Source organism: Zeus faber (genome assembly GCF_960531495.2).
Source record: "Zeus faber genome assembly, chromosome: 14".
In the NCBI taxonomy this organism is placed as follows: domain Eukaryota; kingdom Metazoa; phylum Chordata; class Actinopteri; order Zeiformes; family Zeidae; genus Zeus; species Zeus faber.
Genome location: NC_137200.1, coordinates 11,565,641 through 11,592,729, shown reverse-complemented (window position 1 = coordinate 11,592,729; position 27,089 = coordinate 11,565,641). Strand labels below are relative to the sequence as shown.

Genomic DNA, 27,089 nt, shown 5'->3' with positions numbered 1-27,089 from the left:
AGGCCATTAATTGTCAACGAAAGCTTCACGATTGTGACGGCCCCTATTCTTTTACGATAACCGTGTTAATACATTCTCTGGGAGAAGCCCAAGTGAGAGGAAAAACATGCTGTCCAGACAATATTACCCAAATCTCTGACTGACAAGGGGGAATAGCGGAAGGAGTGGCGACATCACCCAGGATACGCTCAAATGCAGATTTTTTTTTTGTTTTTTTCCATATTCGCTCTTTGTCGAGCATAATTCCTCATTTCCTAATCCTGTTTTTTCAGGCTTATAGAAGCGAGCTGGGCCCGGGCCACGAACAAGACAACGTCAAGAAATGTGAAGGAGAACGGGAATGAGGACTTAATAGAATCATTGTAATACACACGGCAAACCCCTCTGCCCCCCCCCCCCCCCCCGAGGGGGCGCGTGTCCTCCGACAACATCCACAGCGCCGAATTGTCGTGCCGTGGGACTGTGTACCTGGTATCTGTTCCATCCATCAGCTTTACTGGATTTCACTCGAGATGAGCGGCACCGATTGTTTACCCCAGTGTGCAGGCGTGACAAGGGGAAGAATGGTTGAAACTATTAGGGCTTGAGTGCAGGCTTGCTTCTGGAACTGGCGGGGAAGTGGGTGGTGGTGGTGGTGGTGGCGGCGGCGGTCCTATGAAAACACACCTAGCTCAGAGGCACCGGGCCCAGCGCCAAATCTGTCAGCAAGATTACTTTTGACAATAGCGCTCTCATTGTCCAGGAAGGCGGGTATCCTTACATTAGCCCGACTCCGGCGGAGTTGTGTCGGCCTTGTCCCGTTTTGTGCGGGATGCGGCGCGGCTGATGCGCAGCAGAGCCCCGAAAAATATTGTTGCGCTTTTCTTATTATTTCTGGTTCAATCAAAAGCATTTGCTCAGTGGGGTAATTAAACGGAGACACTGGCGTATGTTTGTTTTTGTTTTGTTTTTCACAAACAAGCAGGCTAGGCAGGGTATGCGGGGACGCAGACGTATGATGCACACAAATGGCCCAAACGGTTTGTTTTGCCTCGTATAAAAAAAAAAAAGGGGTGAAATTTGCAAACGGTTTGGTTCTGTGCCACCTCAACAGACAGACGGTCCAAACCTCAGGAGCACTTTCAAACTTGGTGCAATGGATCCGGTCGGATGAGGTTATAAAAAGCAGGGGTTCATTATTTCTGAGCTTTTCTCACCCCCAGCAGTGGTGCAGCCAGGAGAGAGGGCTCCTCAACCTGGATTAGTGTGTTTGGGAATTATGAGGAAATCCCAAGGCATGTCATCCCATCCCATCGTCACTTTGTTGCTTTAGGGTTTTGAGCACTTGCAAGATCCAAACTGTAAGGCCCCAATTCCATTTTTTTTTTTTTTTTTTTTTTTTTTAAGCAAACCACGCACAGATAAGGCTGCAAATGCCAGTGAGAACATGGGTCACACATATCGATACCGGTCTGAGAATTTGCTGATCGAAACATCAAGTTTGGACGTTTGGCTCGCGCGCAAATTTCCTGAACTTACCGTCACGTGGACATAATCACGTCCCGTCTTTATCATCATCATCATCATCATCATCATCATCATCATCACGTCAGTTTTGTCATTTTTCGATCGTGTGCAGCCGGAGAACAGTCGAAACAGCAACATCGAGAGACGGAGCGTATTTCTCCCAATATCTCACGTTAAAATGTTCTTAAAACGTGCACATTTTTTTTTTTTTTTTTTTTGCACAACACCATCAGCCCGACCGAGGGAGCGGGACACTCACCCGTGGAGAGGGACACGACGCAGAGCAGGAGGGCTCCTCCGCAGCAGCACCGTGCACCCGACATGGTGGTGGTGGTGGTGGTGGCGGCGGCGGCGGCGGCGGCGGGAGGAGGTGGGGGGAAAAAAAAAAAAGCCCCCCCCGAAATGCACCGTAAAATCCCAGCGGAAAGAGTCGCAGCCTCCACTCCGCACTCCACTCCACTCCACGCGGCGCGGCGGCGGCTCTGTGTCCCGGTCGGCGGAGGAGTGGAGCGCCGCACAGGCTCGTGTGTGTGTGTGTGTGTGTGTGTGTGTGTGTGTGTGTGTGTGTGTGTGTGTGTGTGTGTGTGTGTGTGTGTGTGTGTGTGACTGAGCGTGTACCGTGGACGTCTCCCCGCGTCTTCCACCGAAGTGTCCAGGCAGGTTGTTGTGAGATGCGGACTTTGAAAAAAACGAAAACTAAAATCGGGGAGACTGAAAGTTACAGGTCGGGCGATTCGGGGTTAATCCTCCGGCGCGTGTGTGTGCGTGTGTGTGTGTGTGTGTGTGTGTGTGTCTGGAAATTGGGGTACCGGCAGGAAAAATAATAATAATCACACACACACACACACACACACACACACACACACAGGGAGAGGGACGGATAAGTCCAAGCTTTTGTGGAAACTAGATAAGAAATTAATTGACATACATGACGCGTCTCCAAGAGGGAAAATCCGCGCACCGGAGGCGATGCCCGCTCAAAACGAGGAGATGGACCTTCCCTGCACCAACACCACTCATGGTCCAGGTCCAGGGTGGATTAAAACGGATTTAGAAAATTTAAAAAAAAAATGTATGCTTTGCGATGTCCAAGAACGCGGCGCGGCGGGCGAGGAAAGAGAGGGAGAAAACGAGGGACGGTCTTCGGAATAAAAATGGAAATCACTTCGACCGGCGCCGCTCCGCGCACCGCTCCCCGCTGGTCCGACACTTGTAACCGCAGCCCGTGCCGACGGAGGCTTGGCTCGTGTCGCCGCCGTTACGTTGACCCCGATTCTTCTTCTTTCTTCTTTCTTCTTTTCTGTTGTTAAACCGTGAAGAGACGACCGGAGCTTTGGTTGTTTTGGGGGTTTTTTTCTGTTCTGATCTGTCACATCACACCGTCGGAACCGGATGGAGCCCCCCCCCCCCCCGTTTGAAAGTCCCAAGTTGTTCCGTCGAGCTGACCGATAAATCTGGTTTCGCTTCTTTTCCTTTTGGACAACAAAGAAAAATAACAGTATTAAAGACGATGAACTAAACGTATTCTTGCACACTGGAACTCCCACTTCCAAAAGCCTCCACCGGGGAAGAAAAAAAATAAATATATATATATATATATATATATATATATATGTACATATACGCCGCCCGTGGCTCTCGCTCCCCACGTTTCGCCGCAAAAGCTCCGCCGTTGGCGTCGGTCGCGGTCACGTGGCAGCCATACCGTACCGTACCGTACCCTCCCGGCTCCACGGTCCACGGTCCACGGTACACGGTACACGGTACACGGTACACGGCCCACGCTTCGTGGTCGCACAGAAAGAAGTGGCAGACACGTCCACGCGGTTCAGACGCCGTTTGAGCCGCGCCTCTAGAGGGCGCCAGGGTGAGGACAGGATAGAAAATATGACGGCACTAATGAGGCAAATACTAAGATTACTAATACTAATATCCAACATTATTATTATTATTATTATTATTATTATTATTATTAGTTGTTGTAGTAATAGTAGTAGTGGCAGTGGTCGTAGTAGTATTTAACCTAGTTAGTCATTGGGTTTATTGTACATTGGCAATTTTTCGAGTTCATTTTCTAGGGTTCTAGGTTTGTTTTTTTTGGTTGTTGTTTTTTTTTGTTAAGTTTTAGGTTTATATTTATTGTTTATCTTTGGGTTTGAGAACGTTGCTGCTTGCTCATTGGATATCTTCAGAAAGTTGTATTCAAGTTGAAGTTCAGGTTCGAGGGGTTATTTGTCACGTACATACACACATACGGTCATACATGTGTGCAGCGGCACGTCATGACACCCGGTGATCACGCACAATAAGCTCTATACGCTCTTAAAATACGAAAAATACTCAAATGTGCGTGATCGATACGCGGTACACAATCGCGGTTCTGGGTTCCATAATTATATAATAGAATTAATTGTCTGTGTTGTATTAAATATACATCAAAATCCTCCTAAGTGAAACTTTACCATAACTTACCTCCAGTTAGATTCACACTGGAACTTCCACTTCCAAAAGCCTATTTCCTGGTAACTTTTTTATTGTTTTTTTTTTGGGTTTTTTTGTATTGTACATGGCACATTTATCTATCTCCCAGTTATTGTTTAGGTTTATGTATATTGCCAGAATTTTCCAGTTTATTTTTAAGTCCTTTTTTTAGTTTTTAGTTTTTACTTAAATTTATTGACTATTAGTACATGTTTTAATTGTTCGTTGGTCATTTCGAAGTTTATTCTATATTTCCATTTATTTTCCTAAATGTTTTATCTAGCAATATCAATCGAGATAAATTATTGTTATTATAATTATAATAATAATAATAATTATTATTATTATTATTATTACCACTACTTATATAACCTTGTTACTTATACAAGCCTATTTAGTATTTAGGTGAATTGTACTTTAAGTTATATTTATTGTTTTCTGTAAATTTTAAGGCTTATATTTATTGTTAATCGTGAGGTTTATTTCACATTGCCATGTTTCTACCATTTCTTATTTTAAAGAACATTTTTCTGGTTTATTGTTAAGTTTATTCTATTGTTCTTTCTTTATGTTTATTGTGTACATGGCACATTTCTCTATCTAGGTTTATAGTTTTTGTTTATCACTAGGTTTGTTGGATATTGCCATCTTTTTCATTGTTAATATTGAGGTTTATTGTATATTGCCCATTTTCTTCTTTTCTTTTTTACCAGCTTATGTACAAATCTGCAACACATGTTACACAGAAACACACACTTTCAAGATACCCTGCTATACGCACACTTCTAAATACTGCACTTTTTAACCCTTTGAATACAACACGGATCATAAACACCTCAATGCACAATGCTGCCAGGGACATTTCCATGATAAACTTCTCCAGAGTCACATTTTCTACAGTCCCACAAAATCACACCTGGTATGACCGCAGACTTTTGATGTCGGCCACACTCGGTAGCAGCATGGCTTGGGGCTGCTTGGAAAGTATTCTGTCACTTAGAGGGGTTTCAAATCACACCAACAAGCTGTTGGTGGAAAAGTTGCTTCTCCAGCCTCCAGGCTGCTGTCGCCCTCAGCTGTATTCTGGAGTCATTTGTGTGTGACAATCAATTCATCAGATAGTTCAGCCAATATCTTTATTTTATTTTTTTTATGATTAGGAAATTCCATGACTGTAAATAGAATGTGATCTTCCAAAGTAAATTACTTTTTTATTTGTATTTTATTTTAATATTTCCACAAAATGTTAAGATGTTTGGAGAGTTGCCTTGAAGAACTAATCGTCTTTGAGTTGAGTTTTTATGGCCAAGGCAGGCAGTCAACACTGCCTCAAGTTGTATTTGCAAAGATGAAAGGGAAATTAATAGTAAAGAGGGGGAGATAATGACAAGAACAATTACAGGGTAAAAAAAAACAAAAAAACAAAAACCTTCAAAATGTTAAAGTAAAATATAATTGTTTGACAAGCAGCAACAGAAAGGTGAAAAAGGAAAATCATTGCATTAAGATAATCTACAGCTTTAAATTCTGTTAACAAGTCTTCCTTAATTTAATTTATATGCAGTTCACAAGTAAGATGGAAGTAATTTACATGCGAGCCAGATTCCCTATAATGTAGTCAAAACTAAAGGTTATGTGGTTACATGTTTCAAGAAACCCAGCGTTAGAAAGTAACACCACTATAAAACCATAAACCCTGTCTCAGTTTATGTCCACAGTATTTGTCCACAGTATTACTAGTATACAAAGATAACTTGAGCAATATTTTTAGCGTTATGGGGGCAAAACACATTCTTGGAGTTGTAAAAGGTCGTTTTTGGATATCTAAGATGTATGACAATAGTTCAACATTCTACAAGCATCATTACAACCGGGTTTCCTTTTCTGTTCAGTTGTTGCTAAGCCGAAGCATTTTTAGAAGCAAAGCACAACAACTGGGACCTGGAGGACGGATAACAGTAGAGTGGGAAGATATGACTATTATGACTAGAAATAGGCTATTGGATTGATCAAATCTAGGGCTAAAGAGGGATAAGGAGCGATAAACAGCATTTCATGCATTCAATTAAAATTGTACACTGCACTGGGAGTCAAATGCTGCATAATTTACTTCAACTGTAATGAGCCTTCCTCCTTTGCTGTTGAAAAAGGACAACGTTTACAAACTCTGTTCGTCTTCTCTGAACTGAATTGAAAATTCTTTGCGAACATAACTTCCTATATGCAGGCTGGTTCTGGCACCCTAAGGTGAGGAGGGCAAAGAGATATTTTTGAGGGTCAGTAAAATAAGCAGCCATTTCTCTTGATTTATAAATTTGCATTGCAGTGAACTAACTGTAAAGTCAAATGCAAGTCAACTGGTGACTTCAACTGGTAAAGTCTCAACAATCAATTGCATCCCAGGCATGTTTCTTTTGTAATTCCAATACAATACAATAACAGCATCAAAGAATTATTCTTATCATTTTTACTTTTTTAACGGGGTATTTTTTGCCATTGCATCCAAGACAGCTGATCTGCAAGTCGAGTTCAAGTTCTCAACCTGCAATGCCACTCTTTAACAATCATCAAGAAAAATCATCAAGCAGTGCTGAAATTTCATATTATGTTTCAATTGTTTAAAGGAGAGGTTTGCCTTTTTTCCATGTAGCTTGATAAAGAGATTGAGCATGTGTTCTTTTAATACTTAAAACCTTTAGACTGCATTTAAACGCCATCCTGCATGTAAGCACAGTGAGAAGCTGGATGAATGAGAATGCAGACATGGGTCTTGGCTTGAAGTGAAAGTTGTGATTAGTTGTCATTATGACACAGAAGAATCTAGTCTGTCCCATTTCAAGACTGTTAATTTCCCTTTGAGTAGCAGTTGAGGTAGTCGTAGTAATAACTTTCACGCCATACAATCATTCTGCTCGGGCTTTTCAAACAGGTGAGGGTTATGGGCCAACACTTTAAGTAAATTCAGTTGTTTAGCCAATGTTTCTCCGATGTCAAAGGTAGAGGCATCCTGCACCCAGGCACTCAAGACAAACAGGTAAATTAGTCAAGATCTTTAAAAGCCAGTCCAACTGAAAAGGCCAACCTCCTTTACTAAAAGCTGGAAAGGAGTCAACTGTGATGTCCTTCTATTCGGTCGTAGGCAATGGCAATTTATTTTTTATTTATTTTATATTTTTCTATATATTTTGTGTTGTTTATAGTGCTCTCTCTATTTTCTGCTCTCCCCTTTTTGCTGCTGGAACAATGTAAATTTCCCCGGTGTGGGACTAATAAAGGTTTATCTTATCTTATCTTACCTTATGACAAAAAGATCAGATCAAGCCAACCGGATTCAAACTATTCCTGCAATGATAAGCTGGTTAATTTATGTATGTATGTACAGTGTATATATACAGTATATATATAAACCAACACATATCTGTAGTACCAAGGACCAATTCTAAATTTGTTTGGGCATAAAGTTTGTAGAGCTGACTGAAAAAAAATCATGTTAAATCTTGCCTGCAGCCTGTTTCCTTTTACAACCAGCCTTAATCGGGATTTAATCGGGATGTCTTTGTGGTGTGGGGGTGGTGTGATTTAAGAAGCCACACCTGCCTTGGGTCCAATTAATCGGGCCCAGGTGCAGGGGTGGCTGTGCACCTGTTGTCCATCAGAGAAATTAATGAACACAGTTTAAAATCACCCGTCCCTACACACACACACACACAGGGAGAAGCCCTTGTCATGACATGTTTCCATCTGATCCAGGCTTGTTCCATCTTGCCCACGCTCTACAATAAACTAGAATGTTTACAACACCACCACCTGTGTTGGAGGGCCCTGAAAAAGCCACTTAGGTGGCGTGTTGCAGGCGGAACTGCCACACTGACGCCCGAACAGGGACCCGACACAGGGGTGGGACACAGAAGGTCTGGCCGAAGACGCACTGGAGCCACCAGCAGGTTGACGGACGGCCGCAGCGCCAGCCCTCTCCTGACTGACACCAGCAGCACCTAGCGGTTGGCCAGCGGAGGACGGGGCGAGAAGCAGTCGCCGCAGCCACCAAAGGTAACCGCGTGCAGCTAGCTACGCAATCAATGAACACAGGTTAAAAACTCCCATCCCCCCCAAACACACAGTGACATGTCTCCATCTGCTCCGGGCGTGTTCCGTCTTGCCCATGCGCTACAATAAATGTATGTTTCAACACCATCGTCTGTGTAGGAGGGCCCTGAAAAAGACACTCCGGTGGTGTGTGGCAGGCGGAACTGCCACAGTCTTCTGGAAATTAAAATCAATTTTCCAAGCCTGACAGCAAATTACAGTTGATAAAAAACAACCCAAAAAAACTATCCAGTCCTAACTTCAGTCTTTCACAGTTATTCAGGAACTAACCAATCCAGGGATGTGGTGTCGGGATTGTTCGTTTTCAATTTAAGTGAGGCCATGTGTGTGGAAACAGTGATAAGCAGATTCACACTATTTATTAACGGAGAACATTTCAGTTTTTCACATAAATTCACAATCTTCGGGACGATAGTTGTTGAGTTATGAATTGAATAGCACCAAGTAAAAATGCAAGGCTTCACTGTCATCTTTAGTGAAAGCAACCATTTCATACAAAACAGTCTTTTTTTTTATGGGTCCGTGGTCCTTGTTGGCTATATGTTCTCATTGGATTGCTTAATGGAGGTTGTTTGCTGTAGCCTGTCTAGGCCATGACTCCTTCTTAAATGGCCCTCTTGGTACCTTATTGATACTTGGTCTGTTTTGTTCTTAAATGTATTAATTTATTTCTCTCTCTCTCTCTCTCTCTCTCTCTCTCTCTCTCTCTCTCTCTCGTTCGGTTACACAACTATCGCAAGGTTCATGTGAACAAGGAGTTTACTATTCCTGAAGGGCTCAGTTAGAGGATGCAGACCTTTTTTCCTTCATTATCGTTGCTCTGCAGAGCTGTATCGAGGACATTTTTAATTCCACCCCCAACAGACTTTGTAATGCTTCTGCATCTTAATGCTTTATTATGCTATTCATTATTTTCTTTCGTATATACACATATCATTTTACAATGTGGGATGTTCATATTAGATGTGGCTAAAGTGTCAAATAATGAGGTAAACTAATGACAAAGTAATCGCTGTGAGCAAAACGCTCAGGCTTCCGACCGCTTGGTTTGCAAAGGTTTTTTCGACTCTCTGCACAAGCTGACGTCAACTCATCAGGGATTTCTTTATGTGGTCATCTGCTCCATCTGATCCGCTGTGCGTTTCTCCCAAGAAAAACCAAAAAAAACCAGTTGTTTTTTTATTAGAGATGTATTTATTTATTTTATCTTATTTTCTGACATTTACATGAAACGAAAAATCCCCGCGTCTGAGTGTCCCGGTGCGTCGTGGTGCGGTGTCAGCAATGAAAGTCGGAACTTTTTAAATTATGTTTTGTACATCTAATATGAGTAAAGATTCAGCAACTGGATTGCTTATTTCTTACACACACACACACACACACACACACACACACACACACATACACACACACATTGAACTCCCACAGGTTTAAGAATGAAAGAACAAAGTTTAATGAGACCATTTTGGAGATCTTCTCAGAGTAGAAGCTATTTATATTAAATGAGGTAATGAGATGTAATGTAACTACACTTGAGCCATGTACACAGGGTACTGGTATTACAGTAGTTCACTAGATCCCATTTGCCCAAGGATCTGCGGTTGTACCATAAGGATGGTTGGTTTCCCCTGCCCCTAACTGAATATGGCACCGGGGAAGGCTGCTCTTAGTTTACCAGTGAAAATCAAATAATGAAAGCCCCAAACCTTTTTTTATTCCCAAGGCAGCAGACCCCCACCGTTTGCCTCTGAGCAACTTCGACTAATGAGCTGAGGCAGTTTGAGCTTCGTATACTTGGCGATGCCTCGAGCGCTCCCAGTTCCCTCTGGATAGAGCACACCGACAAGAATGTAGGAGTCCACGAACATCATACCCCTCAGAACCCACACACTTCCCTGATAAATAATCTAACATGTTGAGCAAATGTTCTTCATCTGGCAGGAAGATAAATGTATAGCACATTAATTTGTGGCTTCATATGATGGGCTTACATAACGACGCAATAAGTAGGAATAAAATGACAGAAATATACTCAAACACATAGAGCATACCCAGGGAACGAGCAAGTCAGATATGTGTTACTGAAGCCTACTTCATTTAGTACTTACCTAAGAGAAGGTAAGTACTAAAAAGCAGACTCGTTTGATTAACATTTGGCGGAAACACAGCCTCAATATTTATATTGACATCCACAATAAAATGGCCTTCCCCCGCTGGCAAACTCAGAACAGAGGAGAAGCAATGCCCAGTTGGTGTGTTGTTCAGATGTTGGGAGTTAACTGGGACATGAACACACACCGAAACAAATATGTTGAACGGTGAGGTTGTAACAATCTATCTAAATCCATGTAATCACATAAACATATATGCACACACATAATGAAGAACACAACTTCATGTAGCTTCCAGTCACACGCTTTTATTTTTGCACACAGGTTTCATTCTTTCACAAATCTTTTAGATTGTGTCCTCCCTTGGGTTCCTGCCAGAAAGCTTGCCCCATCCTCAAGGCTTTCCTTATCTTGGCCTGACCAATTATTTTCTGCACCCGTGAGGTCAAGCTGACTGTTCAAGTGCATTCATTTCTGTAACAGCCATTGTTAATTTCCCAGACATGTTACAGACAGTGATGAATATTTTGATAAGAAAAGCACAAAAAAAACCCCACTAAAATAATATAATATCTAAAAAAACAACTAAATGGGCCATATTGTAGGAACTCTAATATCGAAATTCATTATTTCACATTCTCCGTGACTATATGCATCACATTTATTTGGGACGTGTTTTATGTCGGTTTTATGAGGATGACCGAGCCCCTACTGTGCTTATTACACAAGAGCATCAGTGCTGGTTGCAAAAAATCTGTAATTAAAAAAAAAAAAAAAACATACACACACAAAAAAAACACTTCTTAAAATGCATTTTAGTGGATGGAGCCTTCAGTTCACCAGTCAGTGACGAACACGACCATTTTCACCGTAGTTTTGGTAGGATCGTGTAAACCCCAGTATGGATGAATGAAAATGCAGACATGGGTCTTGGCTTGAAGTCAAAGTTGTGATTAGTTGTGATTATGACACAGAAGAATCTAGTCTGTCCCATTTCAAGACTGTTAATTTCCCTTTGAGTAGCAGTTGAGGTAGTCGTAGTAATAACTTTCACGCCATACAATCATTCTGCTCGGGCTTTTCAAACAGGTGAGGGTTATGGGCCAACACTTTAAGTAAATTCAGTTGTTTAGCCAATGTTTCTCCGATGTCAAAGGTAGAGGCATCCTGCACCCAGGCACTCAAGACAAACAGGTAAATTAGTCAAGATCTTTAAAAGCCAGTCCAACTGAAAAGGCCAACCTCCTTTACTAAAAGCTGGAAAGGAGTCAACTGTGATGTCCTTCTATTCGGTCGTAGGCAATGGCAATTTCTTTTTTATTTATTTTATATTTTTCTATATATTTTGTGTTGTTTATAGTGCTCTCTCTATTTTCTGCTCTCCCCTTTTTGCTGCTGGAACAATGTAAATTTCCCCGGTGTGGGACTAATAAAGGTTTATCTTATCTTATCTTACCTTATGACAAAAAGATCAGATCAAGCCAATCGGATTCAAACTATTCCTGCAATGATAAGCTGGTTAATTTATGTATGTATGTAGAGTATATATACAGTATATATATAAACCAACACATATCTGGAGTACCAAGGACCAATTCTAAATTTGTTTGGGCATAAAGTTTGTCGAGCTGACTGAAAAAAATCATGTTAAATCTTGCCTGCAGCCTGTTTCCTTTTACAACCAGCCTTAATCGGGATTTAATCGGGATGTCTTTGTGGTGTGGTGGTGGTGTGATTTAAGAAGCCACACCTGCCTTGGGTCCAATTAATCGGGCCCAGGTGCAGGGGTGGCTGTGCACCTGTTGTCAAAGTTGTGATTAGTTGTGATTATGACACAGAAGAATGTAGTCGGTCTCATTTCAGGACCGTTACTTTCCCTTTGAGAAGCAGTTGAGGTAGTCGTAGTAATAACTTTCACGCCAGTCGTAGCAATAACTTTAACTTTCAGTGGTACCTTGACTTACGACTGCATGTACTTACGACTAATCCAAGATACGAGTAGCGATAGTCGCGAAAATTTGTATTGGTTTGCGACCGACTGCTCCAAGATACGACTGTGGAAATTTGCAGTTGGCGCGTCGGCGGCCAGTCAGCAGTCAGTCAGCGGTCAGTCAGCAGGTGACCTACATCATGTGTGCACGTAGTCGTGGCTTATCGATATTTTTTTCATATTTACTGTGTTTGTGCTGTGTGTTTTAATATTATTTATTTTCACCCTTCATGATTTCATAATTTATATGGGGAAAAATTGCTTCGACAGACGACTGTTCTAACATACGACCGTTCTTATAGAACCAATTACAGTCGTTAGTCAAGGTGCCAGAGTATTGAGTTTCTGATCATACATGGGTTTCTGCATTAAATCATATGCTCCTATTCTTCTCAGCAAAATATTAACATATGATAAATATATTACATCACTTATTGTTATTACATTTTCAATTATTGTCTTATGTGTTACTACCCAATATTTTTGGTTTAATAACAATCATTTTTAGTGTCATTATACTGCTATAATCAAACTGATAAGGTGTAAAGCTGATACAGAGGGAAGTCTTTTGAAGGTTTTCCTTTGCAGATTCTTTTTAGTTTCGAGATCCTCGGCGGATACCCCCAGTCCAATCCAGGGGAGACAGATCAAAGATAATTGGTGTTTTTGCCATCCAGGAAGTAGGGTTTTTGGAACTCTCTGAAGGGGTTACGGAAAAATCTGTATCGCATTTTAAAACCACTTCTTTGAACATGCTTTTGGAGACTTAAGCCCCCCGTATGCACGCGCGCACACACACACACACACACACAAACACACACACACTCTTTACAGTTACCGCTCCATGTTATATCATAACAGATCACTATTCATCGATGTCGTCAAAGAACATGGAGTTTATTCCTAATTAAGTAGTAATTGCTGCTTTTTGTACCAAATCCTGCAAACTAATTTGAATCATTTGTTTCCCCGTGCCATCATAAGAGGGAATGATGGTGCAATTAAACAGATTTCCTTTCCCCGCGTAAAGCTTGCAGACTGTAAGATTTTGTCCTCTATGCGACGCTTCGGAATATTGCATCCTCGTAATTGGTCTTCAGGGGGCGCACTCTCGAACAGAGTGCTCAGTTATTCTTGAGATTGCGATCGTGACTGAAATGTTCCGTAGTCGTGTTACAGTGAGGCCAACGACTTTATAAGCAGAACAAAATTTGGAGTGACGAGAAAAAGAAAGGGGATAAGAACTAAGTAATAAAATTGACATGCGTACACGTCCGTCAACAAGTTGAACACATAAACCTTCATACAGTATATGGGCAGATGGCGCTTACGCTGAAGTAAATAAGTGCTGGTAGTATTTTAGTATGTTAAGTACATTTTCAAATACAAGGAATTTATTTTTACGGACAACTGTCATAAAGAAAAACTTAACGGTCTAAAAGGAAAATAAATCCTACAGAGAGTTGCAGAATAAACAAACTGTGTTCTATGCACAAGTTGAACTAACTTTTTTTTGCAACGTTATGACGAAATTATTACAATTTTCTTAAATGCCTATTACAAAACCACTGAGATGCCATTTTAATGTTTCTCAACTGTTGCCGACACAGGGTGAATCACTTAAATAATGCAGAATCAAGTCAATTTGGCTGATTTGACAGGAGCGAGCCTCGCCGACGCCATCCGCAGCCGCGCCGCTACCACTAATCTCTGTGCCGGGCACGCACACGGGGCTGAAATTGGGTTCAAACCTCTCATCTGGGTCTGGGTAAAATAGACAACAACCCCACCCACCCCCCCACACACACACACAAAAAAAAAAACCAAACCAAAAGAAAAACTGGAAAAACGGGTTTATTCGTCGCTCGGTGGCGCGGTTGTGCCTCTCGTTTCCAGTGGGGGGCGGCGGTGTGCGTCGCGCGTGGAAGCCGGAAGAGCGGAGAGTGAGCGAAGAAGCAGAAGAACAAGAGACGGGGCGAAGGAAGGGGGAGCCGGAGCGACTCGTTTCCCCCTCTGGTCCCCGCAGCCTCGCTGGTGAGTGCCCGCAGGAGCTGGCCTTCCGCTCCCGTGACGCCAGCGGTGCCGACATGCCTTCGGACGCCCGTTTCGGCGGTTCGGCGTTCGCCTCGGATCCCGCCGGCAGCCCGAGCACCGCGGTATGAACAGGGGGATGGACGTCTTTACCGAGCCGAGCTAGCTTGAGCTAGCCACAACAGCCTCCGCTGCGGATACTGCGTTCACCAGCTTAGCGTTAGCCTAGCCTAGCCTAGCCTAGCCTTGGCGAGAAAAACAGTCAGTTAACGAACCATGGCGATCGTCTCTGGTTCGTGCGTCAGAGTGAGCGGGTCCCGCAGCGGGCCCTCCGCGTCGGCGGCTTCCCCCTCGGGTGCGGCGGGTCACTCCCAGCCCATGGTGGTGGTGTGGGAATGGCAGGACGACCACGGCCACTGGCGGCCCTACAGCGGCGGGGTGAGCGGCTACATCGAGAGGTGCCTATCTCCCCGGGGCCACAGGGGGGGAGGAACAGGGGGTCCCGGCCCCGGCCCTGGCCCCGGCCCCGGCCCCGGCCCCAGCCCCGGCCCCAGCCCCGGCCCCGGCAGCATCTGCCTCGGACAGTCAGACCCGGCTCTGTCGCCTTATCTCATAGATGTTCCCAGCCTGAAGCAGTTTCGACAGGACACGGGTGAGCTAATCTCCGGCGTGGATGTTGTGCTTGACGTTGAAGTGCTTCGCCATCTACTCTAGCTGGTTTTGGCAGTGGTGGTATTCAGCATCAAAACACACTCACACTACAGTTTGTGCAAAATGTGGTAATATTATTGTAATAACCTAGTAACATTGTAATAATGAAAACCCACTCATCTATTGTTATCCACGCCCGTATTATTGTATTGAAATCCATCTATCTTTATATGTATATCAACAGCCAACGCCAGCGGCCATACTGCCGCTTAGCACCTTCCATAAGCCTTTTATTTTAACCTGTGCAGAACATATTTTATACATTTTGTATTTATTTCTTGCCTTTTTTTTTTTTTTTACGCCGTAGAACCATTATTTATGCTAGTTGTCTGTACAGCAATGACCAACCCTACCAAGAACAGTAAGACACATTCCTTCTATATGAAAATGTGCTTGGCTGATTAAACAGATTATGATTCAAAGTGCAAAGTGATCAACATCAACAAGACACTGACCTATTCCATGCCAAAAAATATGGAACATGATACACATTCAGATTGGCAGTGCAACACACTTTTTTTCATCATTTATTTTGTAGTAGCCTTCCTGTCAGTACTTGGCAAACTATACTAACAAGTAGGCCTGCAGGGTGTCGAATCATGACATTGTCAGTGCTTTACTGTATAAAATGATTATAAAATATCTTATATAGAAAAGTTGACATTAGGCTACAAACAAAGAAAAACAGTGGAATCTCGTATAAATTGATATTTCTACTAGTTCACAACGCTGTTTGAAATTTCCAGAAGTTCTAGCGTTCAGCAGATGATTAATTGGTGCCTTTCACTTGGTCTGAGATTATGCGAGTAAAGTTGTGTCCCACCCCTCCACTTTCACTGGCAGTGAGTGTTTAGTGCTGAATCATGTATTAAAGGATAAATAATTGCTATTTGCGTCATATTTGACATCTCTCCAAACATTAAAATGTCATAAGGCATCACAAGACACTGATATTTCACTGCATTTTTGAAGGCAATGTCAGAGGAAATGGTGAGCAAGGAATGTCTGATGGAGTTGTCGGTCATTTTGCCTATTGCCAGTGGCAGTTTTGGTTTCATTTGTTTGCTGTTGTTATTTGCATGGTCATCTATTTTTTTTCAATAGTTGGTATTTTAAAGTTAAGCAGGGAGCCTCATGATATTACGTCCTTCCTCTGTCCCATTAAAGCATCTTATTGCTATGCTGTTGTTATATCATCTTTTGACATCAGACATTCACAGCCATGTCCAATAGGTCAAATTATCACTCAAAGCAATGTATTCCTCAGAATAATTCAGGAGCTGTCTGCTGCCCAAAAGAAAACATGCTTCAAAATATGTATTTCAGAGATGCACGGATCCACTGTTCTTCCCATCCACTACCGGTACACATGTGCCGATATTTTTTCTTTTTCAAATCTTTTTTTCTACTCTATGTAGATCATTAAACTGCAGTTTCCATGAGAAAAAAAATGGTGCTGGTCCACGTGTCCTGGAAGATCTCGATGTCCTGGACAAATGGGAGAGATACCGGTCAAATGTAATCTGTGTTAATTTAGCTTAAAAACAATTGATAGTCATGCTACGTAAAGAATGACATCATGAAGGCATGTAGATTTATAATATATATTTTATTGAATATTCAAAATAAAATTAGTCCCGTCAGTTAACGCCGTTATAAAAATAAATGAATAAATATTATGATTCAAAATCAAATAAGTTACGTTTGTGAACAGTAAGTAACAAGTACAGCTGCTCTATTTAACATTTCACTGAAATAAAATGTATTAAAATCTAAAACAAAATAAATATGGCATGTAGGTCTAAATAAATAATAACGTTTGTGGTGTCGCATGTCTTGTCAACATATTTTACACAATGTGTATTTACCATTTGCTTTGGGTCTGAACTTAAATATCCAAAACAACACCAAACTGCAGATTTATGTCCCTGCTGTCAACACTACATCATCTTTCTGATTCTCCTCATGTTTTGGATACTGCGGCTGTCTCTGCTCCATGCGTACTGTGTTTACAAGCGCAACCCGTCCCCGAGGGAGGGCGTGGGGCTTATTTCTATATCAACAAACTTGATTCTTTAGATGTGAAAGGTCAGCTTTAGATCATCCAAACAAATTGGCTTTCCATTGTAACTTGCCGAATGCGGAAATGAACAGATCTGCGGAAGCTTTGATCGAAACGATCGAGTCTATTTTATTTTGACACGGAGGAAAAAAATATGGCGATAATTAGCGTTATCGTTTTATCGCCCAGCACTAATTCAAATTGTGCTTAGAGGGAATTATTTTCACTGGACATTATGATCGGAGAGATTTAAATGTCACATTTTTCTGTTTAAAAAACAGCAGTTACAGGATAACAGTGCACTGCATAAACCATTATAAAAAGGACTAATTGAAATTGTCTGAAAAATGTAAATGTTATTGTTGTTTTCATCCAAAAAAATTGTAGCTCCCCTGTCTTGCCCGTTCCAATATGGTGGCGTCATTGACGTGTTTTTAAACTGGACTCATCCGGCAAGCTGAAGGACCTATCTGTGTAGTTTTTAATCCTCATCCGGTGATTCGGTTCAGTGTGGCACTGCATAACTACAACTAAAACTCCCAGTTGCTCTATGGCGGCACATATTATGTACGTCGGAATCATGAGGTCTTATTTTGCGGACAAACACAGCGGAATGGCTGCTTCAATCATGATGGTGTTCCCACCTCCAACTGCCAGTTCCTATTTGTGCATTGCGCTTTACAGTTTAATTATTTGCCGAGTTGAATTCTCGAGGAGGCAGGCCATTAAATTAGCAAAATTAAAGGACAGGTTCATGGTACAGCGCAAGCTATGGAATTTGGATCTGCACGTGGATCGGTGAAGTCAGTCTGATATCCAATGAGTGAATGACATCAGTATCGGCACCCGATACCAATATTGGATCGGATTGGATTGGTCCCATCTAATATTTTCCCCAAATCAATACGATACTAACAAATTCTTGTTTCTCTTAGGAAAGACGCGCTCAGTTCGTCGCTCCCTGTTTGCCCAGTCCTCGGGCCTGGGCAGTGGCGTCTACTGGGAGTGGGCCAACGACGAGGGCAGATGGACGCCGTACGAGACCCGCACCTCCATCCTGCTGGAGCACAGCTATCAGGCACGGCAGGGCACGGCGGACCTGAGCCCCCACGGCTACAACTACATTGTGGACCTCACTTCTCTGGCCCAGGTGAACAAGGCCACCGGCTTTAGGCGCCAAGTACGCCGCCAGTGTAACCTGCCGTACCCGCTGGCCACCCCATCTGGCCCCACCTGCTCCTGCCAGCAGTGCCTGAGCCACAGCAGCACGGGGCCCATGCCCAGCCGCTCGCGCCACTCCTTCACAGGCCAGCTGAACCGGCCCAGCCTCCAAGGGCCGGGGAGGGTGGCAGCCGCTCACCCGGCAGCAGTGTACTCACCCTACCCCAGGAGGCCTCTCTCCGTAGGGGGCATGTCCTGGGGCAGCCCCTGGCCCCCGCCAGCCACCGGCAGTCAACTGTCCGGCCCGCCGCACAGCAGCTGCACGAGTGCCAACGGTTTAAGGTAGATATGTTTGGGACAACCGCCGGATTCTTCTCTCAAAGCCAGGCGGTAAAATTAACACCCGCCACCCGCCAAATGTGGGTGATTTAGTGGCTCACCTGCCACAGTGGCGTAGGCCCAGGGCTGCACATAACTGGTGCAGAAATGCGCTGTCAAAATTGTTTCAGGATGCGCACAACTATCAAAGCAGTGCAGTGCCGTACCAATTTTTTGGAATACTAATGTAACAATTTGCCATTCACTTGACAAATGACAAATTGTGTGGACTTTATATCTATTGAAGAGCATCTGCTCTGGTTGCTGTTTGTAGTGAACGAGCTCCACCAATGGTGAAAGGTTCGACTCTTTTTTGAGACTTGGTTCTTGGCGAATCACTCAGTAAAAAGAGTCGTTTGATTTGATTCAGTTGGTTTAATGCACGGTGAATGAAAGAGGACTTTGAGGACTGAAGGAGAGTGAGAAGAGTCGGTCATTCTGATTTATGAACGGCATCCTCACAGGAATTATTTAATTCTGTCAAAATTGTGCCCAAGTGAATCCAGACTTGTGAATCATCTACAAGACTTGTTTCCTGCAAACTAAACGTTCACCACACTCGGGCCAGATTGTTTATAGTAACTGTTTATGTTTTTTTTATATACTTTATATGCTATATTTTTATTAATCTTTCCTACTGTCAAAATAGGTGCCATTTTGGCTTTTTGTGTATGTGGACAATTTGATTTGTCTTTCAGACTACCCACACCTTTTCCTAATAATAGTAAAATATTATTATTATTTTTACCCATGCTGGGTTTACAACAGAGTATTTGTATGTTATTCCATATAGGACAGAGTTGGTCTGCAAGTGGAGTTCAACTTCTCAACCTGCAATGCAACTCTTTATTCATTCTCTAATCATCAAGAACTGCTGCAGTAACGCTCCTGTGGACGACCTGTAGGATGACAAAAGCAGTTGTTTTTTGTTACACAACCACCACCAATCTCCCTCTTTGGAGAACGTTCGGACCATGTTTTGGTCTGTAAACAACTTATCACTACATCGAAGAGGGGGGAATCACCACGGGTGAAACAAATAAACATAGAACCAAACAACATGTACAATGTGAACATGGAAAAACCTAAACATAGAAACATCAGACTTTAACCAGTAGCTTCAGTTGCTTTTCTTGTTGCAAGTCTCAAAAGTATACTTCTGACTAAAATATGAAGCAGCATACTAGCATACACCACATACACAACCAAAAATCATACTAAATCTAAATCTTACTCCAAATACACCGCCTGCGGGGCAGCAGGGGTGGTTCGAGTTTTGATATATTTGGATGATTTGCACCCCACGCCCCAAGCCTTTTACTGCATTAAGCAGTGGGATTTCCGGGGTGGGCTGTGCGCTGGTGGGTTGGCGTGGGAGTGTGGTCGCGGTGGGTGGCGGCGATAGTGGAGGGGCCCAGGTCTGGCTGTCTGCGGGTGTTGGTGGGGCTCTGTTCGCGCCGGGGGGGTTGATGCTGGGTTGCTCTGTGTCGAGCGTACCCTGCTACGTGGGTAAGTGCCCGGACTTGTGACTGGGTGGGGCATCTTGCCAGTTGCAGTATGGCAGGCCTCCCCTTTGCGCGGGGCGCCGTGCCTGTGGTCCATGGCTGACACCCGCGGCCTGGGTTTAGCACTTGACTTCTGACGCGGGTGCGTCCTATGCCCGCGCATGGATGTGGGTTGTATGTAGGGCTAAACGCTTTGGGAAAATAATCTAATTGCGATTTATTTTTTTATTTTTGATTGAGACCACATTTTTTTATGTTCCTTATCTTATTATTATTTATTATTATTAGATATTGTCTACTAAACACAAGCAATACATCTTTCTATAGTATGACCAACATGCTCTTTCCTGTAGGCCAGGCCTATGTGTTATAATGAAATGTGATGAATAGATGTGAATAACATACTATTGAATTGTAAAAAGAAAAACCTTCAATCACAATAGAATATGATTGATTGGAAAACAATATGCAGTGTTTCACCAGAAATGTATTATTTTTTTATAAAAAGTGTTGCACACATACATCCACAATACATCCTCTTTGTGAAAGCAAGTGAATGAGCTTTGCCAGTGCTCTCAGGGACAGCTTTATGCTCATTCAATAAAAAATGGAGGGGGAAAAAAAGGTACAATAAAAAACAACAGACGCAGTGTTCTGGAAGAAGCTCCATCCTACAGGGTAAGAGTCACAGAGGAAGTGTCCCCATTACACACATTTTCGTTCCATACCTTTCCTTACGCACTTGTTTCTTTCCATAAGGATACGTAAACTAAAAACACACAGTTCTGGCGTGCCGATCACGGCCACCCTAACGCTGCCATGCGCATCGTCTGTACCGTCAGAGAGGAGGGGCACAGGTGCGCAAATTTTGCCCTGATCGCTCCCTCTCCACGCCCCCCCCTTGGAATGGCACCCGAGGTGGCCGCCTATCTCGCCTATAGGAACAGCTTAGGTTCCTATAGGCAAAAGGTTAACCCTTTTGGTTAGATTGGATTGGTTAGATTGCGTAACATGAACGTAACCCAATCTAACATACAAAAAAAAAAAACAACACTTTTTTTTCTTTATCCCAGTTTTCACGATTTGAAAATTGCGCTCTATTACATTGCGATGTCAGTTTGAATTAGATGAATCGTTCAGCCCTAGTTGTATGTGCACTTCAGGGGTGCAGTGTTTTGTGCTCCCTCGGTCTGGTTTGTGCACCTTGGGATTGTGCGTGGGTGTTTACTCATCACACATGCACACACACTACCAGCATCTGCTTCGACCCCAGAACACCCTCCTTATTACTTCCTTCTCCTTTCCTCTCCTTTACTGCTATAACTTATCACAGGAAGAGGCCAGGTGCTGTAATTGCTGTTGCAATTTTCATTGATTCATTATTTCATTACGTTTTATATTATAATACATTTGTGACTGGTGAAAGGTGTACAAAGTCAGGAAACGCAAAGTCCCACAAAGGAACCCCACCCCCCATGTATTTTTCATGTATTTTGTTTTCATATTATGAAAGTTATCCCTACTATGTCTATTGGCCTAAAAACTTAATATACATTTTTGCTTAATACATGGGGCTTAAAGGGTTAGCGAGCCTCTAGCGAGGCTTAAGCCTATAATATAAGATTGCCACATTTTATAGTGCTTCTGTTTGCGATTCAAATTTATTTGAATGTATTTTTAGTTGATTTCAATTTAATCATGTCAGCCCTGCAAGTTTGTTTCCTGACAAATAATGGTAGGTAGTCTAGTGGGGGAGGGGCTGGGGGTGGAGTTTAACCAGCTATTGTTCCCACCCATTACCTGCCTGTGAAGTGCAGAGCTCGGAGTCTTTGAGGCAGATTTTCTCTGCTCGAGGAGTTTTGGTGTACCAACATTCAAATAAGCATATCTTCAATTATTTTCAGATTCCTATGTATGCAATGTATCTAATGTACACATAATTTGAAAGTTTACAATCTGCACATCATAATCTCTAACAAACTAAAAAATGACCTTGGCCTACTTGGGAACCAAAACACCAAACCCTCTTGGAAAAGTAATGATGATTAATAGTTAATTGATCAAAACATGGTCCAATTGTTCTCCAACGAGGAGGACTGCTGGCCATTGGTCATGTGTAACAGAAATGCTGTGCTCTTGTCATCCAACGGACAGAGTTATTGAAAGCGAGAAGAGTTAGAAAAGAGTTGCTTTGCAGGTTGAGAATTTGAACTCCACTTGCACTTTAACTCTTTCTTGGGTGTAATGTCATACAACTACCCTGTGTTGTATGCCAAGTCTGCTGACAGCACAGGGAAAAAAATGAAACAAATGAAGCTAATAGAAACATGCCACATCAAATCATGACTCTGGTTCAATACATTCTGAATGTTGCAGTGCATTCTTAGCCTATCAATGCAACAAATAAAGAGCATCCCTCCTTCCAATTGATTCATGGACCAGATTGAATGTTGGACTGTAAACAAAGCTAGACTGCGAGCAAGAAGCTACTTTACCGTTGAAGTAAGTGAAATAAAAATGGTGCCTTTTTGCCTACATTAGCCTATATTAGCCTATATTGAACACGCTTTTCTGATTTACTAGATGCTTGATATATTCTAGAAAAATGGCAGATTTAAGGTAGATGTAGTCTCTGCTATGGCACCTCTCACAGTGTGTTTAACGTTTTTACCGTGTGTACCTAAAAAAGAAAAAAAGCCATGGTATTTTTGTAATTTGTGGCACAGGACAGAATAATCCTCACCTTCAGAGCACTTGGAGACAAGACATTGTTTTACACTCACATTCCAGTTCACTTGCATCTATGAATTAAAGATTCACGGCATGTCATCCCACAATTATTTCACTTGTAGCAGGGAATTCTTAAGTCACGTATGCTTTTCGCCACTATCTTCTTAAAATGCAGGATCCGCCATAGAAATCTGTTTACATATCAGAAACTCTTTAGAAAGGTCATCTGCAAATAACATCATAGTTAGACCTTTAAGGGAAAAAAATCAAGTGAGTCAATATTTTATGAGAATTTGTCCCAATCCACTTGTACACCACATGCTGACACTAACAGTCATTTGCAAAAATAAACTAAGTATCAACAATTAAACAGAACAGATGTCACTGTGGCAGTGGGGATAACATTCCCTATGCCGTGGGAAGTTCTCCCAATTTGGTGCAAGTGCTGTTGCATTTTTGCTTGTCACAGCCGGAGTGGTTCGTCAGTATCTGGTGATGGCGTCCCTTTGGGCAACAGCCGAGCTGTTGTTGGAAGCCTCATTGGCGCTCCCAAGACATTTCCTGCAATTGTTCTATCACATGAGAGAGAGAGAGAGAGAGGCGTGCAGGAGTGTGCACAAAATCGTCTTTTATTTGGGTCATACTAGATGTATCATGCGTCCTCTTTTCCCTTCAGCATGTTTACTTGGAAAATGGGCTCAGTGCATCTGTTTACTTGGTGTGGCTAGTTGGGATTCTGCAAGCCATCTATTTTTGCTTGGATTCAAATTGATTTATAATTAAAAATCGGAAAAAATAACAATCACCACATTGATAAGATCTGGAACGTGTCCATTTCAAAGTTCAGCCCTGGAACATCCTCTTTATTGTGTCATCCAACCGCAGCCCTTCCTTTGAGTTATTTTTGTTTCCATGGCAGGTGATGGAATCCAGCCATTAAACAATTTTATTCCCCAATTTACCATGTTTTGTCAATTTGCCGCTAGTCATGTTGTAGTAACTCTACCCTTAGCATATAAAGCAGGCTATCGACTGCACCATAACAGGTGGTGCTTGCATTGCCCATTTCTAATGTGCCGTAGCCTCATCTATTAAACATAAATAAAGCCTTCGAACCCCATTTGCTACGTAAACAAAGGTTTTTATAGGGAGCTTTCCATTTAACCTGACCGTCGTCAATGGAAAGGCTCAGCCTGGAACAGGCAAATCTGGAGGGAGGATGGAGGGTTTCTGCTCATAGCTGTCCAGTAACCACTGGTGATCGGGTCTCACTTTCCCTCTTCAGTCCCTTTTAGGGGCAGGTGATTCAAAACAAAACCAAAAAAAAATTCTATGCATTTTGCTTCTCTGGACAAACGGAGAAGCACAGTGGAGCCGCCGGTGCGCCGAGGTTCTTGAGGAAATCCCCATGAATATATCTTGCCCGGACAATCCTCTACCTCGATGCCCATTAATTTCAAATATATATATTTTTAAAAGCGCGCCTGATAAGAACGGCACCGTGGGGTCCGTGGGGCAGGTGCTCGGACACCCTGCACATACCTGCCGCTCAATACGCAAATAATTGTGATAATAATATAGCAATAGATAATATAGAGAAAGATTTGGGTTTATTTTTTTTCTCATTTGAATGGAACTCAGAGAATTTTAAGTTGTTTTTGTTGTTTCTCCTCTAGAAAGTGGTGCATGCAGGCTTCTGTGCCTGTCTTTTTATTTTAGATCTATTTATTATCGTTTGTTCCCTACATGTATGAAACAACATTTTTAAACACAAGTGAGTGAAGGGACTGTTCAAGTCCTTAGTCCGTACTGTTCCAAAAAAACATTGAGTCCCCACTGTCGGGACACACGTCTCCCCTTTGTTTCCGTTGCTATGGGACTCAATTTAGTAAAAGCGGTATGTTTTTGTGTAAATACTTTACTTGTAAATTATAAATCCTGCACTTCTGGAACGGGGAGATCGCATTTGCAACATTACATTGCGTTCTATGCGCGTGGGAACCCCACCGGTGCGCATGCACACGCCCCCGATTAAAATCTTATATCGATTGGAGTTTTGCACGATGGCCCAAGCCTATTTTCCAGTGCCTTTTCCGTCCCCAGAAAATTCCTCTTTATATTTGCTGTAAAATGTTTATTTCAAAAGCCTTCAATTATAGGTTTAGTCTGGCTTATCATATAAACACAAAACTATGGATCTTAAAGATGTTTTTATTTCAACAACTTTGTTTTTGTTACGCATATACCATATGTCCCCAAGTGTAAATTATCAACTTGTACAAGAAATGTAAGCCATAAAATATTTCCTCCTTATTAAAATTATTATTAAAATCTCGCTAATAACACATTATTTTAATGGAAACTGAAGATATTTTTAGGATTCAGTGTGTGTCCCAGAAATAATTTTCCACCCTGTTAGTTGGTAGTTTTTCCCCTTTAAAGGGGACCTATTATGTCAACAAGTTAATAAAGGTCTCTGAGATCCCCAAAACAAGTTCATTTATTTTTTTAATAGCTGAAAATACCACTCAGATTATGCATTCTAACATGCCTCTAAACCATCCTGTTCCAGGACTCTGTTTCAGGGTGTGGCACCACCCTCCCGATGCCCATAGTTCTGTGAGCCAATGGGGTTTCGGCTTTGGTTCTGGGTTCTGTTGTATGAAGTCTGTAAACTTTCACTTATTTCACCTTATCAGTCCACCAACATCTGTTTCTGAACAAATTTGAGGCAAGAAATAAGCATTACAGTTGCTAAATCTTCACTCATATTAAATATAAGGCCTAATTTAAAAGATTGTTCCGACATGTGTTACAGACAATACACACATTCTTTTTAATCACTTACATTTCTATCGTCTGCAGTTTTGTCACAGACAGTTGGTATTAATTGTCAGTTGTTTGCCAACAGAGCACTTCCCATGCTTAGCTCTTAGTCACCGGACCCTCTAGCGATGGTCTCAAGCCGTGGGTGGAGATACTCAGATGGGGGGCGGTTGTAATTCTAAGGAGGCCCAATGTAAAGGGGGGGGGGCTATGAAAGAGTGTCTGGTTACTCTCATCCGACATAACACATGTAGCCTCCTTGACTTGCAAGACTGGCTTCAGTGCCTGGATGAACTCCTCCCCATTGGCTATGTCCGATTCAGTCAAGGTGCTGATCTCTTTCTCTCTCGGTCAGTGCAGCTGTGACTGCTGTTGCTCGAGGAAATGTTCGACCATATCATACGCACTTCTCAGCGATGTCTAATACAATCGCTACATTATGAAGTAGCTCTGCAACATTTGCCCCCGTGTGACTCTCGTGCAAGGCTCTGGCCTGGAGGACGTGAGAGGACAAAGACCAGTCATCTGTAATGTGATGGGCTGTTATGGTGACATAAGACTCTGGCTTGTGAGGTCCATGCCTTGCAGGTAAGAGTGACTCGCTCTGCTCAGTGATTCTTTTACTTCTGACTTAACCTCGTTATAGATGTTAGGCACAGCTGTCTCTGAGAAAAACGAACTTGATGGTGTAACGTACCACGGCTGAAGGTGTAAACCATGTTTCAAAAACCTGGATTTTGCCACCACACTATACAGATGAAGGTCTTTGCAGATAAGATGAGCAATTGACTTTGATACATTTTGCTTCTCGTAGTTTATTCAATATTACCTCCAGGGTAGGGTTGGGCAATATGTCAATTCTTTCTAACGACCAACAACCAACAACTGTTCATCCAATTATACTGTAGATCCAGCAGCAAACAATCCACATCAATTCACAGACTGCTGTTGGCATCAATAATAAACACAACAATTCAAACTTGACCATAAGACCAGTAGTAGGCTGGCGTAGAGGTCGACCATCACCCGACCACCAAGACCAGCACCCAGTTCGGATCCACGTTTTCTTATATCCTCAGACATGCATCGGCATGCAAGAGCAGTATTAAAACAATCCAATCTCAGGACAATGTCCCAGGTCCAAATGGGGTTGGGTCTGAATTTTGGGACCCGTTAAGACCTCTGGCGCACCGACAGCAGCTGGTCCTTCTTGGTGTTCCACTCGGTGGTAAATCTCCTGCCCCTTTGTTTGGTGAACATTAACAAGCCCAGGTGTCTCCAATCACTTAGAAGCACGAGAACTTTAATTCTAATTAAAGCCTTGCAAAGTTTAGAAGACGCCTATTTGTTGTGGGGATGGTGTGGTGAGCAGCCATATCTGACCTGAATCTAGGTGATTGAGGTCAGGGTGGCTACATACCTGTTGCACATTGGTTGGTCCAACAAGCAACAGGTTAAAACCCCCATTCCCACGCATACTCACGATAGGA

At 42.6% G+C, this 27,089-nt stretch overlaps 1 protein-coding gene across 2 annotated transcripts in view; it reads left to right on the top strand.

Annotated features, from left to right (window-relative positions):
* Positions 1-14,181: 14,181 nt before the first annotated feature.
* The window catches only part of dtx2 (deltex 2, E3 ubiquitin ligase), a 32,615-nt gene continuing 19,707 nt past the window's right edge, over positions 14,182-27,089 (top strand). For both annotated transcript variants that reach the window (XM_080014089.1, XM_080014088.1), the window contains exons 1-2: positions 14,182-14,878; positions 17,935-18,502. In XM_080014089.1, coding sequence (XP_079870215.1) covers positions 14,503-14,878; positions 17,935-18,502 — 944 coding nt within the window. In that variant the 5' untranslated portion in view covers positions 14,182-14,502. The remainder of the gene's footprint in view (positions 14,879-17,934; positions 18,503-27,089) is intronic.